The sequence below is a fragment of the Lissotriton helveticus genome, chromosome 1_1 (assembly GCF_964261635.1).
Source record: "Lissotriton helveticus chromosome 1_1, aLisHel1.1, whole genome shotgun sequence".
In the NCBI taxonomy this organism is placed as follows: domain Eukaryota; kingdom Metazoa; phylum Chordata; class Amphibia; order Caudata; family Salamandridae; genus Lissotriton; species Lissotriton helveticus.
Genome location: NC_136057.1, coordinates 1,798,761,308 through 1,798,774,546, shown reverse-complemented (window position 1 = coordinate 1,798,774,546; position 13,239 = coordinate 1,798,761,308). Strand labels below are relative to the sequence as shown.

The 13,239-nt window shown below is 45.0% G+C and overlaps 1 protein-coding gene across 2 annotated transcripts in view; it reads right to left on the bottom strand.

The window, feature by feature from the left end:
• Window positions 1–13,239, bottom strand: part of LOC144752976 (pentraxin fusion protein-like) — a 220,368-nt gene that overhangs the window by 66,177 nt on the left and 140,952 nt on the right. For both annotated transcript variants that reach the window (XM_078640788.1, XM_078640796.1), the window contains exons 12-13: window positions 12,418–12,703; window positions 4,927–5,129 (exon numbers count right to left, since the gene is read on the bottom strand). In XM_078640788.1, coding sequence (XP_078496914.1) covers window positions 4,927–5,129; window positions 12,418–12,703 — 489 coding nt within the window. The remainder of the gene's footprint in view (window positions 1–4,926; window positions 5,130–12,417; window positions 12,704–13,239) is intronic.

The window sequence follows — 13,239 nt, the reverse complement described above, 5'->3', positions numbered from 1 at the left end:
CTCTAGATTGGCCAAAAATGGGGTGGTATGCAGACGCTTTCCCTGTGCCACCTACTTGACCTGCCTCTCAGAGCAGACCTCCTCTTGCAGTCAAAAGGTCAGGTTCTTCAGCCTAATCTCCAGAGCCTCTATTTTCATACCTGAAGTTTGAAATGGAACAGCTAAGTTCCTTTCACCTACCGTCCGAGATGACTTACATTATCCTGTCAGCTAGTTGCCCCTCCACTTTTTGTTGCATGGTGTGTGAATGAAAGTGTGGATCTTCGGAAGGCACACCTTTCTGATGTTGTACCTCTTCCACTTTTATTGGCCGAGTAGCATTGTGGAGTGGTCCCAGTTGAAGGTTAAGTTACTGCCTAAATGGCATTCATTTATCAACCAGATCAACTATCTCGCCAAGTTCCGTCTAGGTTTGAGATTTCTGAAGGTGCTGACATACATGCCAGTCGCTTTCTTCTTTTGTTATTCGCCAATGGGACTTTAATTTTGTTTTGACATTTCTCTTGAGAACATCATGAACAGGAGATATCAAAATCTATTTCAAAACAGAATATTTTATCTAGAGGATGTATGCATTATTTCTCTAGGCGTACACTATGATGTGAAGTAGCCCTGGCCAAATGACAAATCCCTGGAATACTTTACCAATCTCCCTTATTTGAATTTTGGAAATTTCTTAAAACATGGCTTTTTCCAAAGTTATCTTGGTGACACTGTTGTGCAGACTTTCAGGCATTCTGACTCCCATTAAAACTATTCCTAGAGTGAATTGATTGCTTCTGGTGAAAGTTTCATGATATATAAGTTCTAAAAAAGAAAATAAATAAAAAAGAGGGCTCCGTTCGAACTCTTACACAGCTTTCAGGTGCAGCGTTTGACCCTCAAAATGTTTTTAGTGGCCCTCTCTACAGTGCAACATGTTAGTGAGCTGCAAACGCCATGTAGCCATCCACTCTTTACCTACTTCTACCTCAACAAGTTGATTCTCAGGACTAAAGTGCCTTTCCTACCTAGGGTGGTAACTCCATTTCATATTAGGAAATCCATAACAGTTTCCACATTGTTTCCCCTGACATGCCACCAAAGAAGAGGAGAGGCTACATTGGAAGGACATTTGTCAGGCAGTCCGATCTCTTATCGACAGAACACAGGAGTTAAGATCTCATGATCAGCTGTTACATGGTTATGTAGGCAACAAGAGAGGCAAGGCAGTCCACAGGAATACTCCGTCATTGCAGATCATCCTCTGCAATAAGATTTCTAATACCCTTGCTAAAAGGAAGTATCAGAATAAATGCAGGCTCACTTCACCAGTGCGAAAGCATTGACCTCGGCACTGGCCAGGGCAAACTCAAAGTAGCAATTTGTTGTGTCAAGACATGGACTTCTCGTACAAAATTCTCAACACGTTATTTCTTCGGATTCGAGGTGAGAAGACATGACCATTTCGCTTGTCCCACACAGCAGGATTTTCTGGTCCGAACCTTCTCTCAGATCCACTATTTGAGAAGGGTCTACTCCTGTTGTATCTATGCAAAAGGTGAGGAGTTTGCTGGTAGGGGTAGCCATAAGAAGAAGGTGTTACCTCCTGTAACAGTCTTTCTGGGGGATACTCTGTCTGCCTGCAGAGTCCTCGCTGATCCAGCCCATTCTCTGTTCTGATGGAGGGTCATGGGTTTCAGATTATTAATAAGGTTCTCATTTGCTACCACTGCACTACATATTCACTGAGCTGTCCTGGTCGCTGCCTTAAAGTTCATGGGAAGGAAATGGACAAGGTACACATGTAGATGTACCAGGGTAGTGATATATGGCTCCAGTGACGTCCCATCCACGCTGTCTCTGATGTCGAGAAGAAGCTGACCCCATGTACTGGTTCAGGAGAGCTTCCACAAATGTTTCTGAATCCAGGTCATCTGGGAGTATTCAAAATATGAGTAATCTGCACGTGGATAGAAAATCCACCAGAATGATATTTGCCAAAGGTAGGCTACTTTTTATGTCGTGTTTGTTTTCTATAATTCTATGATTTTTTGAATGAATCTAGAAGCCTGTATGTTTTCATTAGAATTGTGGCTTGTGCTCTTGCTTGGTTCTGCGTGTAAGCCTGATACATTTACCTGGTCGATACATGTTGGCCGCAGACTAAATGCTTTACGCAAGATGCATATTTATTTAGTTAATTTCTCATTTTTATTTAGCAGCACTGTACCAAAAGGTGTCAGCATGCTGTTCAGTATAGCAGAAGTGGAGTTGTTAAACTGTCCCTTCCATATAAACATGAAGCAAACGTTTGTCAACACATGTATGACAGGATATCGGTAATTCCCTCATCCCATATATTCCATTATACCTGTCTCTTAAGGGACCTCTTGCTAGCTTCCCTTCTACTTGTTCATACCCTCAAGTAAAAAGATGGTAAAGGAACTGATGAAAAAGCTGGTTGAAGGGGTATTTTGGAGAGGACCGTGCCAAAGGAGTTTCCCTCCTTTTCTTTTGTACTACTTTTGCAGGTTTCCAGAATTTTCCAGGCAAGGGGGAAGGTTGACCCAAGAAAAAAGGAAATGGGCGATGATGGACTTGCAAGTTGCTAAGATGAGTAACTTGCTCTTAATTACACTTACTTTCCAGTATCAAAGGAAAGTAACTGTAATATCGTCAATATCAACGTAGTGTAGCCCAATGTGTCTCCTGTGTAACCCCAGAGTTGGTTCTTTTTCGAGAGCATACAGTGTCTGTGATCATCTGTTTACCCTCAGTGAAGCGATACCAAAGGGGATGATGGACGGAGCGTTTGATCAAATCAAACACTCAACCCCCAGTCAACTTATCTGGGTTTAATCCATCACCATTCTTTAGCTCACGCCACCACCCCAGTTCAGACATGGCCATATGCAAATCAGTTTGACCCTGTGCCTCATGGGAACAGTCCAGCCTGAACTGCCAAGCCATGTCCTCCCTGGACCAGAAACAAGCCTCCTGGGACTGGTTTTCGGATTCATAATCCTCTTCCGCTAGGCTATCTTGAATCCAGTGGTAGAGTGAGCAAGGGACCCACGTCTGGGTATACCCTGCCAACGTACGGCGAACAAAGCGATACCAAAGGGGATGATGGACAGAGCATTTGAGCAAATCAAACACTCAACCCCCAGTCAACTGATCTGGGTGTAATCCATCACCATTCTTTATCTCACTCCACCACCCCAGTTCAGACATGGCCATATGCAAATCAGTCTGACCCTGTGCCTCATGGGAGCAGTCCAGCCCGAACTACCAAGCCATGTCTTCCCTGGACCGGAAACAAGCATCCTGGGACCGGTTTCGGGTTCATAACCCTCATCAGCCAGGCTATCTTGAATCCAGTGGCAAAGTAAGCAAGGGACCCACGTCTGGGCATACCCTGCCAACTTAGGGCGTACAATGCGATACCAAAGGGGATGATGGACGGAGCGTTTGAGCAAATCAAACACTCACCCCCAGTCAACTTATCTGGGTTTAATACATCATCATACTGTTTTTCTGGGGTTGTACCTGAAAGGAAGAAAATATTTTCAGTGTGTCATGTATCAACAGGATTTCACACTTCAGAACTGCAAGTTAAGTAGGCAGTGTAAATGGCAAGGACCTTTATATATGCGATGTGAAACACATGTCACTCCAGTGTTGTGATGGGTGCAGACTGTAATCATCACTCCTCCCACACATTTGTGGTCCAAGGTCTTGTATTGCTCCTGTGTATGATGACTCTAGAGCACTGGTTCTTAACCTTTTGACTTCTTTGGAAACCCCTCTTAATCATTACTAGAATCCGGGGGCCCCACTGACTCATTATTGAAATCCAGGGACCCACAACAAGTTATTACTGGAAAGGCAGGGACACAAGAGTAAGCAATTTCGATGATTTGAAATGCAAAATTATACACAAAAAATACAGAAACATGCATTCATGAAACACATACAAAGTGTTATGGGTAGGTTGGAGCTTTTCTGAATTCAGTTGAGGCCACTCACTGTCCATACTATATTCTGTTTGATGCACTGCTCCTACAAATCAATCTGAGTGCACTAACAAATTCCTTTATGTTTACAGCATGTTTAGACATTTTCAGTTTACATTTTTCTGCTTTATTGATATATTCTTTATTAATCTGTTAATATTATATAATGTTGTAAGCAATCATGGACGCCCTGAGTAGATGTAACAGACCCCCATGGGTACCCGGGCCTCAGCTTAAGAACCACTGCTCTAAAGGAATCGCTGAATGAGATGGCGGCAATAACTACATTCTGCTACATTTTGCACCATTTATATGTTGTACCTTGGGCGGGTTAAGGCACTTCCTCAACCCAGCCATGAACTCTCCCAAGTACTTTTGTGTGTCCTCTGTGCAATTTCAGTGTCATCCTTTCCTTGCCAGGTCCCTGGTGAGTGTCTGCAGTTTGAGGTGAATTTAAGATAACTGGTTTTAGTGTGTAGATGATCTTACATCAAATGTGTGAAGCCACATATTTGCAGTGCAATTAAGTACAGAATGAGATTTGTACTTTGAGCAATAAGTGGCAAAGGGAGGCAATGCAGTGCAGATCACCGGATGTAAATATAGGTGTGGATTCTCAGGGCCTGGACCTAGTTTATCAGGTGTAGGTAGGGGTTAATCAGGGGTATGCCTGACCTCTTCAGGTGTTGAGGAGAATTTCATCAAAGATTGGCTAGGCTCTTTAGAGAGATGTCCTTGGAACCTCAACATAAGCATGGGCTGTCTGGGTAGGTGCCAGTACTGTGCTGTGAGAGCCAGTTCAGCAAGCTTTAGCTCATCTGGTGTAGATGTGAGCTCAGCAGGTGCCAGTGTTGTCTTACCTAGTGCATGTGTGGCAAAGAGGTTGGGTTCCCTGGTATAGGAGTCAGCACACTAAGCAAGGGCTCACCTGGTGAAATGGCCAACTCAGCTGGTGTTGGCATCGGCTCAATCGCTTTAGGAGAAGATGTGAGCACACCAAAGATCTGCATCTCACACACGGTCAGATACTCCTTGCGGCCTGTGATCTGGATGCTCACATACTGACCCTCCATGCCATTACAGTTGAAAGAAATTGTCTCCCCGTATCCCATCTTAAAGATGGTTCCGCACCTAGATGGAAAACAAGGTGTAGAGTTAAAAGTAGGTACTAATAGAGTGATGCCTCGTCAGAGTCTATTGCAGATGTAACCACAGGGATGGTATACAGCAGGAGGTAAGTGAAAGTGTCAAGCATACATTACAGTGCAAGGTAATGAATAAAAGTACTTGGAAGCCCTGATAGGTACCAAAATATTCACAAGCCTAAACAATGGCCATACGTTGTCAAACAATTGAGAAAGGAACCAGCACCCAAGGCATAAAGGAGAATGCCTAAAGGTGAGCTGTGGTGCTGCAATCACACAACGATTACAAGGCTCCCCAGAGGCACTGGCTAAGTAACTTTACTCGCCACCTGTGTGCTTGGACTCTGCGCTACAACCTGAGTGCCTCTTCATCCCTAAAGTGGCCATTGGATTCCTACTCAATGCAGGCTAATCTTTGACCATTTGGAGCATACACAATACAGCTGTTTTTATGGACTACCTTATCTGTATGTGTTTCGTATCTTAGAGTTTGTCTATGACCTAGCGTATGAAGAAATAAAGGGACTGGCCTTCCTGACTAAATATTGCTAGAGGGTGGACTCAGCCGGCTGGCCGTAGACGACACTCCCTTGAGATGGCAGACATACCTACAGGAATGAAGCCACTTAGGATATAGCCACACTTGAGACAGAGAATGTGCATCAGGGTTTATTCTTACTTAGTAGTACAGATGAACCACTTACCTCTGGCAGTACACGCTCTTCATAACCACCTTTTCAGAATGTTCCAAGAGTGATAACCTCATGACAAATAACTATTTTGGGGACATGTATGACAAGGGTAAGATTCTACACTAATGCATTAATCAACCCACAACACCACCCTCTCCCTGGAAGCACCCTGCCACTTCACCTAACATGCCATCTCTTGAGGAGTGTCTGGACTATGTACAGAAAAGCAAAGGGATGGGCATTCCTGACTCAAAGCTTGCCAGAGAGTGGGCATTTTTGATACAGATAATGAATGAAATAAATATAAACTCAGAAAATAGTTTTTATAAAAATTAAATAAAAAGAAATGTTTTGGAAAAATAACTATAGAATGTTCTAATTTTTGGCTATCACAAGTGTACTTCAAAATTGATTGTGATTAATTTCCTTAGTGAAGTACTATGGTCAATGAGGGAAAATTCTACTTTTTTGTGACTTTTTTGTGTCTGGACTATGTACAGAAAAGCAAAGGGATGGGCATTCCTGACTCAAACCTTGCCAGAGAGTGGGCATAAGCCACAACGTGAGGAAGATAACCAGTTGAGATGAAGAAACGCCTACAGCAAAGGAACTGGCTCCCCAAGACTATCCACTACTACACTCGGACACCTGGCCTCTTGAGGAGCATGAGCCTAGGCAGAGACTGGATATACCCTGCTGGCATGAGTAGACACAGTCTAGATATGTTAGACATGCCTGTGTCTAAGTAGGCCTCCCACGCCTACCACCCCCCTTCGCCCACATCCACCGCAGATCACTCTGCCATACAACCATATTCTTACTCTGTGGTAGAGGGTGAGCCCAGGTGTGGACTCTAGGTTTTGCCTGCTGTCTTCCACCGGGGGTTTACATAATGGTCTCTGTAATTATTGTGAGTGAGGTTAAATGGTTTTCTACTTGGGTGTGTGTCAGACTCTTCACATTGCGGTCTTTGTGGCTTTTCTGAATCTTGTCTGGGGTGTTAGTTCCTAAGCTTGGTTTTAATAATGCCAGTACCATCCTAACTTTCGTGCCCTCTCTCCTTGTGTTTGGAAAAGATCTATCCTCTTCTTTAACCACTTCTCTTGTTTTGTAGTCTTTTTTAGTAGTGTTTGCCACTCTGATGTTAAATTATACCAGTGTTCCCTTTAGCGTATGTGGTCTGGCTCCATGTCTCTTTGTCTGATGGATTCTGATGAATACTTCTAACTACAGATTCCTTGCCTTTAGAATAGCGACCTATTGTCATTTTCCAAACTTATTAGTGTGCCACGAAACAAAGACCCCCTTAAAAAATGATCCAAGCCTCACTGAGGCTGCAGAAAGCCAATGTTGGTCATGGCCACCCACAAGGTATGCCTTTGGTGCCGGAGCTCATGCAGTGGCACAAAGTGATGCCAAAAGTGTGCTCTCATACACATGAATGTGATCTGGGACCAGCAGACTGAGCCCTGCATCTTTGAACACTAAAAGAGATCATGGTTGAAGTGCAGGTCTTGCTGACTCCAAGTCACAAGCATAGTCTTAATCACAAGGCCACTCCCACAAATTATCCTCTTACCATTGGAAGTCTTTGGGTAGGTTGAAGTCCAAGTACAAACACAAAAAGAGGAAGCGTGACTTTATGCCCTTCCACCACTCTAGCTTCGAGTGCTACAAGATGCACATCGCACCCCTTTGAAGTCCCCCGGTTCCCAAACCAATTTCTCAGTTAGTCTCATTGTGCCAGGAGATTTTTCGTGCCATCGTCAAACAAGCAGCAGATAGCAGTCTTCAAGGAGGCCATGTAGCACATTTTTTGGTGGGTTTCATGATCCCACTGGAGTGCCTTCAAGCCCCATCGAGATTGCTATCAACAGGTCCTTCCCCAACACCATCTGTCCTTGTCGGACCTAATGCTGGGCTCGTACGACTTTGCTACAATCGTTCACACCAACTCCAAGATCCACAATGGTTCCCTTTGCACCACCACTCATAACGACTCCAGTGGCACTAAAGGAATTTCGTGTGAGGCCCATGTCGAACCCCGAACTGATGTCGGCCCAAGCTCGACCTTTGTCAGTACGAGATTACACAAGTGCAGTCAGTTCTTTCAGCACCTGATTCTAATCTAATGAACCTACCAAGACACAAATGTCAACAGAGGTTCCATGCTGAATTGCTTTGATTCTGACTTAGTACAGGAAACCAAAAGACCCCTGAGGACCCTGATGATGATGAGGAGTGAGGGAATGGGTCCAAGTAAAGTGCAACATCACCATAATGATGATGCACTTCACTTGGACATAACAAATGTCAGCGGACTAGACAACTCCCCTGAGACAGAACTTGACTTGCAACATGGGCTACCCATCGAGAAAAATGAATTTTCTGCCGTGGCGGTCCAGGTCACCTGAGGTCCTAGATCTGCAGTTGCCCTCCATTGAGACAAAAACAGTATTCTGATAGAAATTCTCCAACCAGCTAAACAGAGACAACGTCATCGGACCCCTCCCAACCTTTTGATGATGCCCTCAATTGATGCTTTGATGGCTACAGGGTCCTAGTCTTGTTCTTTCTTGCTAATCAACCAGCCAGTACCCCAACAACATAGATCTTCTCCCGGTGATCCAGACTTCTTAACCGAGAACATGAAGCCTTACTGTGCATGATTCTCCTAGCAGTGTCAATCCTAATTCCTTCCTCACCAATGATTGGGAATTCAGATGGATTGATGCGTTTGGTAAAAGAAAGTTTTCTTTGGTAAGCTTGGCCCTTAGGTCCATAAATGCAGTTTATTTATTGGGCAGGTACAAGGCTGCTTGGTGGAACATGGTTAGTGAGACCTTGCTGATCGTCCCAGAGAACCTCAGAGCTTCTCTGCCTCTGACGTTACAGGATGAGCAGGATGTAGCAAAGTATGTAATTTGTGCAAGTCTGGGTACTATCAATAGTATTTACAGAGCTATTGACACCAGTCTCGTGCTTTAAAAGCATGCATGAATGAGGTCGACTGGATTATCTTGCGATGTGCCGGCATACCTAATGGATATGTCTTCTATGACTCCAGACTGTTCACAGATAAATGAAGACTTGCTGCTAGAAAGATCTAAAGACAGTTGAGCCACGACACAATATATGGGATTATTGATACCAGTGAGTCAATTTCGCCATCAGTTCAGGGGCTGTTCTAGGGGGCTGGCCTAAAGGCAAACTCCGTCTTCTCAACCAGTGGTACAGTACGGTCCTTTTGGGGCTACAGATGTGGCACCAACAGACACTGCACAGGGAAGCAACATCCTCCAATTTATCCTCCCTCTTGTATCGACTCCCAAGTCACTTTAGTTTGTTGTTTCCAGGCCAGTGGGAGGCAGGATTCAACACATCCTCTCCAGGTAGTGATCCATTGTATTAGGCGTATGGACCCTACAGATCATACATAGAGACTGCACCCTGCTCTTCATTTACTCCCTTCCCAATCTTCCTCCCAAGCAGGAAAGAATTCCAGAGGTGCTTGAAGTTTATCTTTTACTCTTCAAAGAACAAATCGAATAAGTATCAGAGAAAGGCAAGGGATGTTCGCTCTAACCCGTCATCCTGAAAGAGGACTGGATCCTTAGGCCTATCCTGGTCCATCACCTATTGAATTCCTTTCTGGGGAAGAATAGATTTAAAATACTCATGCTCAATGGAGATGGCTCAAGACCTGTAGATGTAGCTGTCAAATACCAATCTGACACGCAGCAGGTTGCTCTCTCTTCCCCACCCAGAGTTAGCTCATAGTTGTGACAGCTACGTCACTGCTGGGTTGGTGAAGGTGGATAACAGAGGCCTCTGGTCTCCTGCAAAGAGCCTGCTCCACATCAACCTACTGGAACTTCAGGTGATCTGAGTGGCCCTCAAAGCCTTCATGCTGTACATTAAAGTGAGGCTGGTGCAGGTTCTCACAGAAAACACTGCCTCCATTTGGTATGGCAAAAAGAGGTTGAATTGTGGTCCTGTGCCAGGAGGCTCTGCACCTCTGGAGGTGGCTGGAGCACCAGACCACATTTCTGGTTGCCTTTGTCTTTCAGGACAAGCTCTTATCTCAGCACCTGGGTAGGGTCCTAAAACCCAATCTCTACAACTCGCATCTCCATGCGTGGAGACTGAGCGATGACAGTCAAATGCATTTGAATTGCCAAACAAGGTGATGAATGTTATCCTTGCTGCCAGATGCCCTTCCACGAATTCCAACTACGCTGGGTGCTGGAACAATATTGTGTCCTGGTGTGGTGACCAAAACATCGACTCCTTACAAGAAACACTTTCCAATGTTTTTTTGTTTGTTCTCGCCTTTGCTCAGGAAGGCCTTGCTGTGGGCACAGTGAAAGGTTATTTTCTGGGTGTTTCTGTGTTCTCTGGACCAATTATCCTTGGTTAATTCACCAGTTATAATGTTTTTCATTAGAGGTTTGACACACCTTACTCTCAAACCATATCTGATGCTCCCAGAAGGACCTTAACCTCGCCTTGGCATTCCTTATGTGCACGCCATCCAGGCCCATGCTCAGCTCCTGAAGGCTCTTGATGCATAAAAAAGTCTTCCATATTGCCATCACGTCAGCATACCATATAAGTGAGCGCCAGGCGCTGTCTGTACAACATCCCTACCTCACCATGTCTCTGGTCAAGTTGTTGTTTGGGACTCACATGGATTTTCTCTCTATGTCCTGATGCCCTTCACAACTGACCAATCAATCATCTTGCCTGACCTCTTCTCTCCCCCTTATCCCTCGACAGAGGATGAGGCGTTCCATCACCTTGACTCAAAGTGGGCATTGTGCTTTTACATCAACCAAATGAAGACACTCAGTTCTTCATTGTCTTCTTGGGTGTAAAGACTGGTAGGGTGATGCATAAGATGACCCTGCCAAGGTGGCTAGGTCTCCATATTAAGATATGCTACACACTGAAAAAAAAAGCAGCCTTGGGTCAAGGCTGCACCAATAGCATTGTCATGAGGGGCGCATGTTCTTGATATCTGCCATGCTGCAATGTGAGCACTGGTACCTATGTTCATGAAGCACCAATGTTGTGACAGCCAGTTCCAATGAGATGGTCACTTCACTAGCTTGGTTCTGCAGGATCCACTTGAATCCACTCCCTAGGCCATCTTAGGAGGTACTGCTTTGGTATCTATTGTAAAGTTGAGGAGTCAGTTGTTAAAAGGACCCATCAGAACAAGAAATTACTTAACTTGGAAAATGCTCTTACTTGTGGATACTCTGCCTAATCACAGATTTGTTACTGCCACCACACCTCTCCATTATGTGGAGTGATTTTTTAACCTCTGGAAAGGCCCTAAGTTGGAGATCGGCACACTGCAACCAACAATTGGTCTGCCCTCTAGTTCTGAGGCCACAGAAAATAAAATAGAAAAGAAGCTGATGTCAGCGCGCAGGGATGGCATTTATATTCTGCTCTCCTCTGTCTCGTCCGGGCCAGTACAGATTCAATAGGGACCTGTCAGTGCAAGGAGCACTGCTCTTGAAGTACTCTTGATCCAGACTGGCGCCTGGAGATATGGTAAAGGTGAACAATCTGTAAATAGATAGGGTAGCCACCGGAAAAAATGTTATCGAAGATGAGTAACTTGTTTTTCACTGTCACCGGGTGTTTTCCCAGGAGCAATAAAGTCACAGTCCTGCAAACAAGTTGGATGACAGGTCCCCTCTTCTGTAAAGATTTTCTCGGTCTTTATGTGGAGGCTCATTGCCCAGTCAGTACCAGTCTTTGGACCTCAGGCTTTGAAGCATGGGGGTCCAGCTAAGGAAGAGGCCAGAGATGGGGCAACATATTAAAGACTCCAAGGCAGATGATGATACAGCATGGCCCCTTTTCAGCTATCTGCCCATCCTTTGACGAAGGGTGCCATTGGAGGTAAGGGGCCCCAAAACAGGACAGGAACTGTGTCTGAATGAAAAGCCTGGGGAGCTGCCGGGTGTTAAAACTCAAATTGCTGGAACTGAATTAGATGGCAAGACATCAGGTTCATCTACAATAGATTCTAAGCCCAAATGCAACCTTCCTCTCCCCAGGACTACTATCAAGACAGGACAGCAGCGGCTTCCAGCCCTAAGACTAGCGGTAATGAGAGGCAGAGCCATTCCTGAGTTCTGGATTTACCAGCCATGTAAGGGAGTGCGCCTGCCAAGCCAGCTGAGGGCCATCAGGCGGAAGACCCACTGCAGACCCAAGTGAGTACCAGCAGAGCCGTGCAGAAGTGGAACGTGGACATAATGTGGGCAAGAAATTATTTTAAGAAGTAGCTTGTCCATATGTAGAGAAGCAAGTTTGGGAGCACCTGAAGAGGTGAGAGGTAGGTCTCATATCCTCATACCATGGCTGTTCATTGGAAATGTGCAAGCTCCTGGGAGGCTGACAAATGTTTGGAATTCCCCACAGGTTGGTGGAGGAAGGGAAGTCTGGAACTTTAATGGAGTACAACGGAAGAGCGGGAACTGAAAAGAGGATCCAGAGACGTGATACAGTAGGGGATATAAAGATATTAATAAACAAGAAGTTGGAGCTCCTATTCCATACCTGGGATTGTCTCGGCCGCCATCCTTCTCGGAGTTCCCGATGTGGATCTGAGCACCGTTGATCCTCTCGCGGCAGCAGTCCCCCCGGTTGGTGATGGCAACAGATTGGACTTTGGCCGGCGCCTGCAGCTTTACCATTAGCCAGGGCTCGGATTCCAGGTTGGTATGGGAGCAGAACCCACCCGGGTAGCGGCTGTACAGTGACCCGTCAATAGCCTTATATGACTCATCGTAGAATTTGTAGTTGCTTGACTGGGAGGCTTTGCCCCTTAGAGCCAGGTTTGAAGCTAAGAGAGAAACAGAAAATAAAGAATTGTTGCCCAAGTGTATTCGAAGGCGAGGGTATTATACTTTGAATGGGCCTATCTACCAATATTGGAAGGAGGCATGGCTATTGTACATTTTCAGATTGGGCACAGCTGACTTCCCGTGTACTTTCCAGCAATGCGGAAATATCATCACAACCCAATCAAAATAAACCCCACTGAAATGACGTTTAGGTTAATAAAATGTGAGAAAATACCACACGCAATGGCACTTACCAGACTTCAAATGTTTCACGTTTGAATTTACCCAAAATGAGGTGCCGCTGCTGTGACTGGGGGACCAAAGAAGGCTTGGGTCTATTTACTACCTGGCCTAGACCACTCAAATGTATTAAACAACAACAGAATGGCCAGATAGATTAATACAATGTATTATCACCCCACCAAGCCAATAATCCTAAGCAGGCAGACTTTTCATTTAGTAATTGTTACTTATTTCATAGTTTTGCAAAAAACATTTCAATATATCCAGACATAAAGCATACTCAAATAGCGAC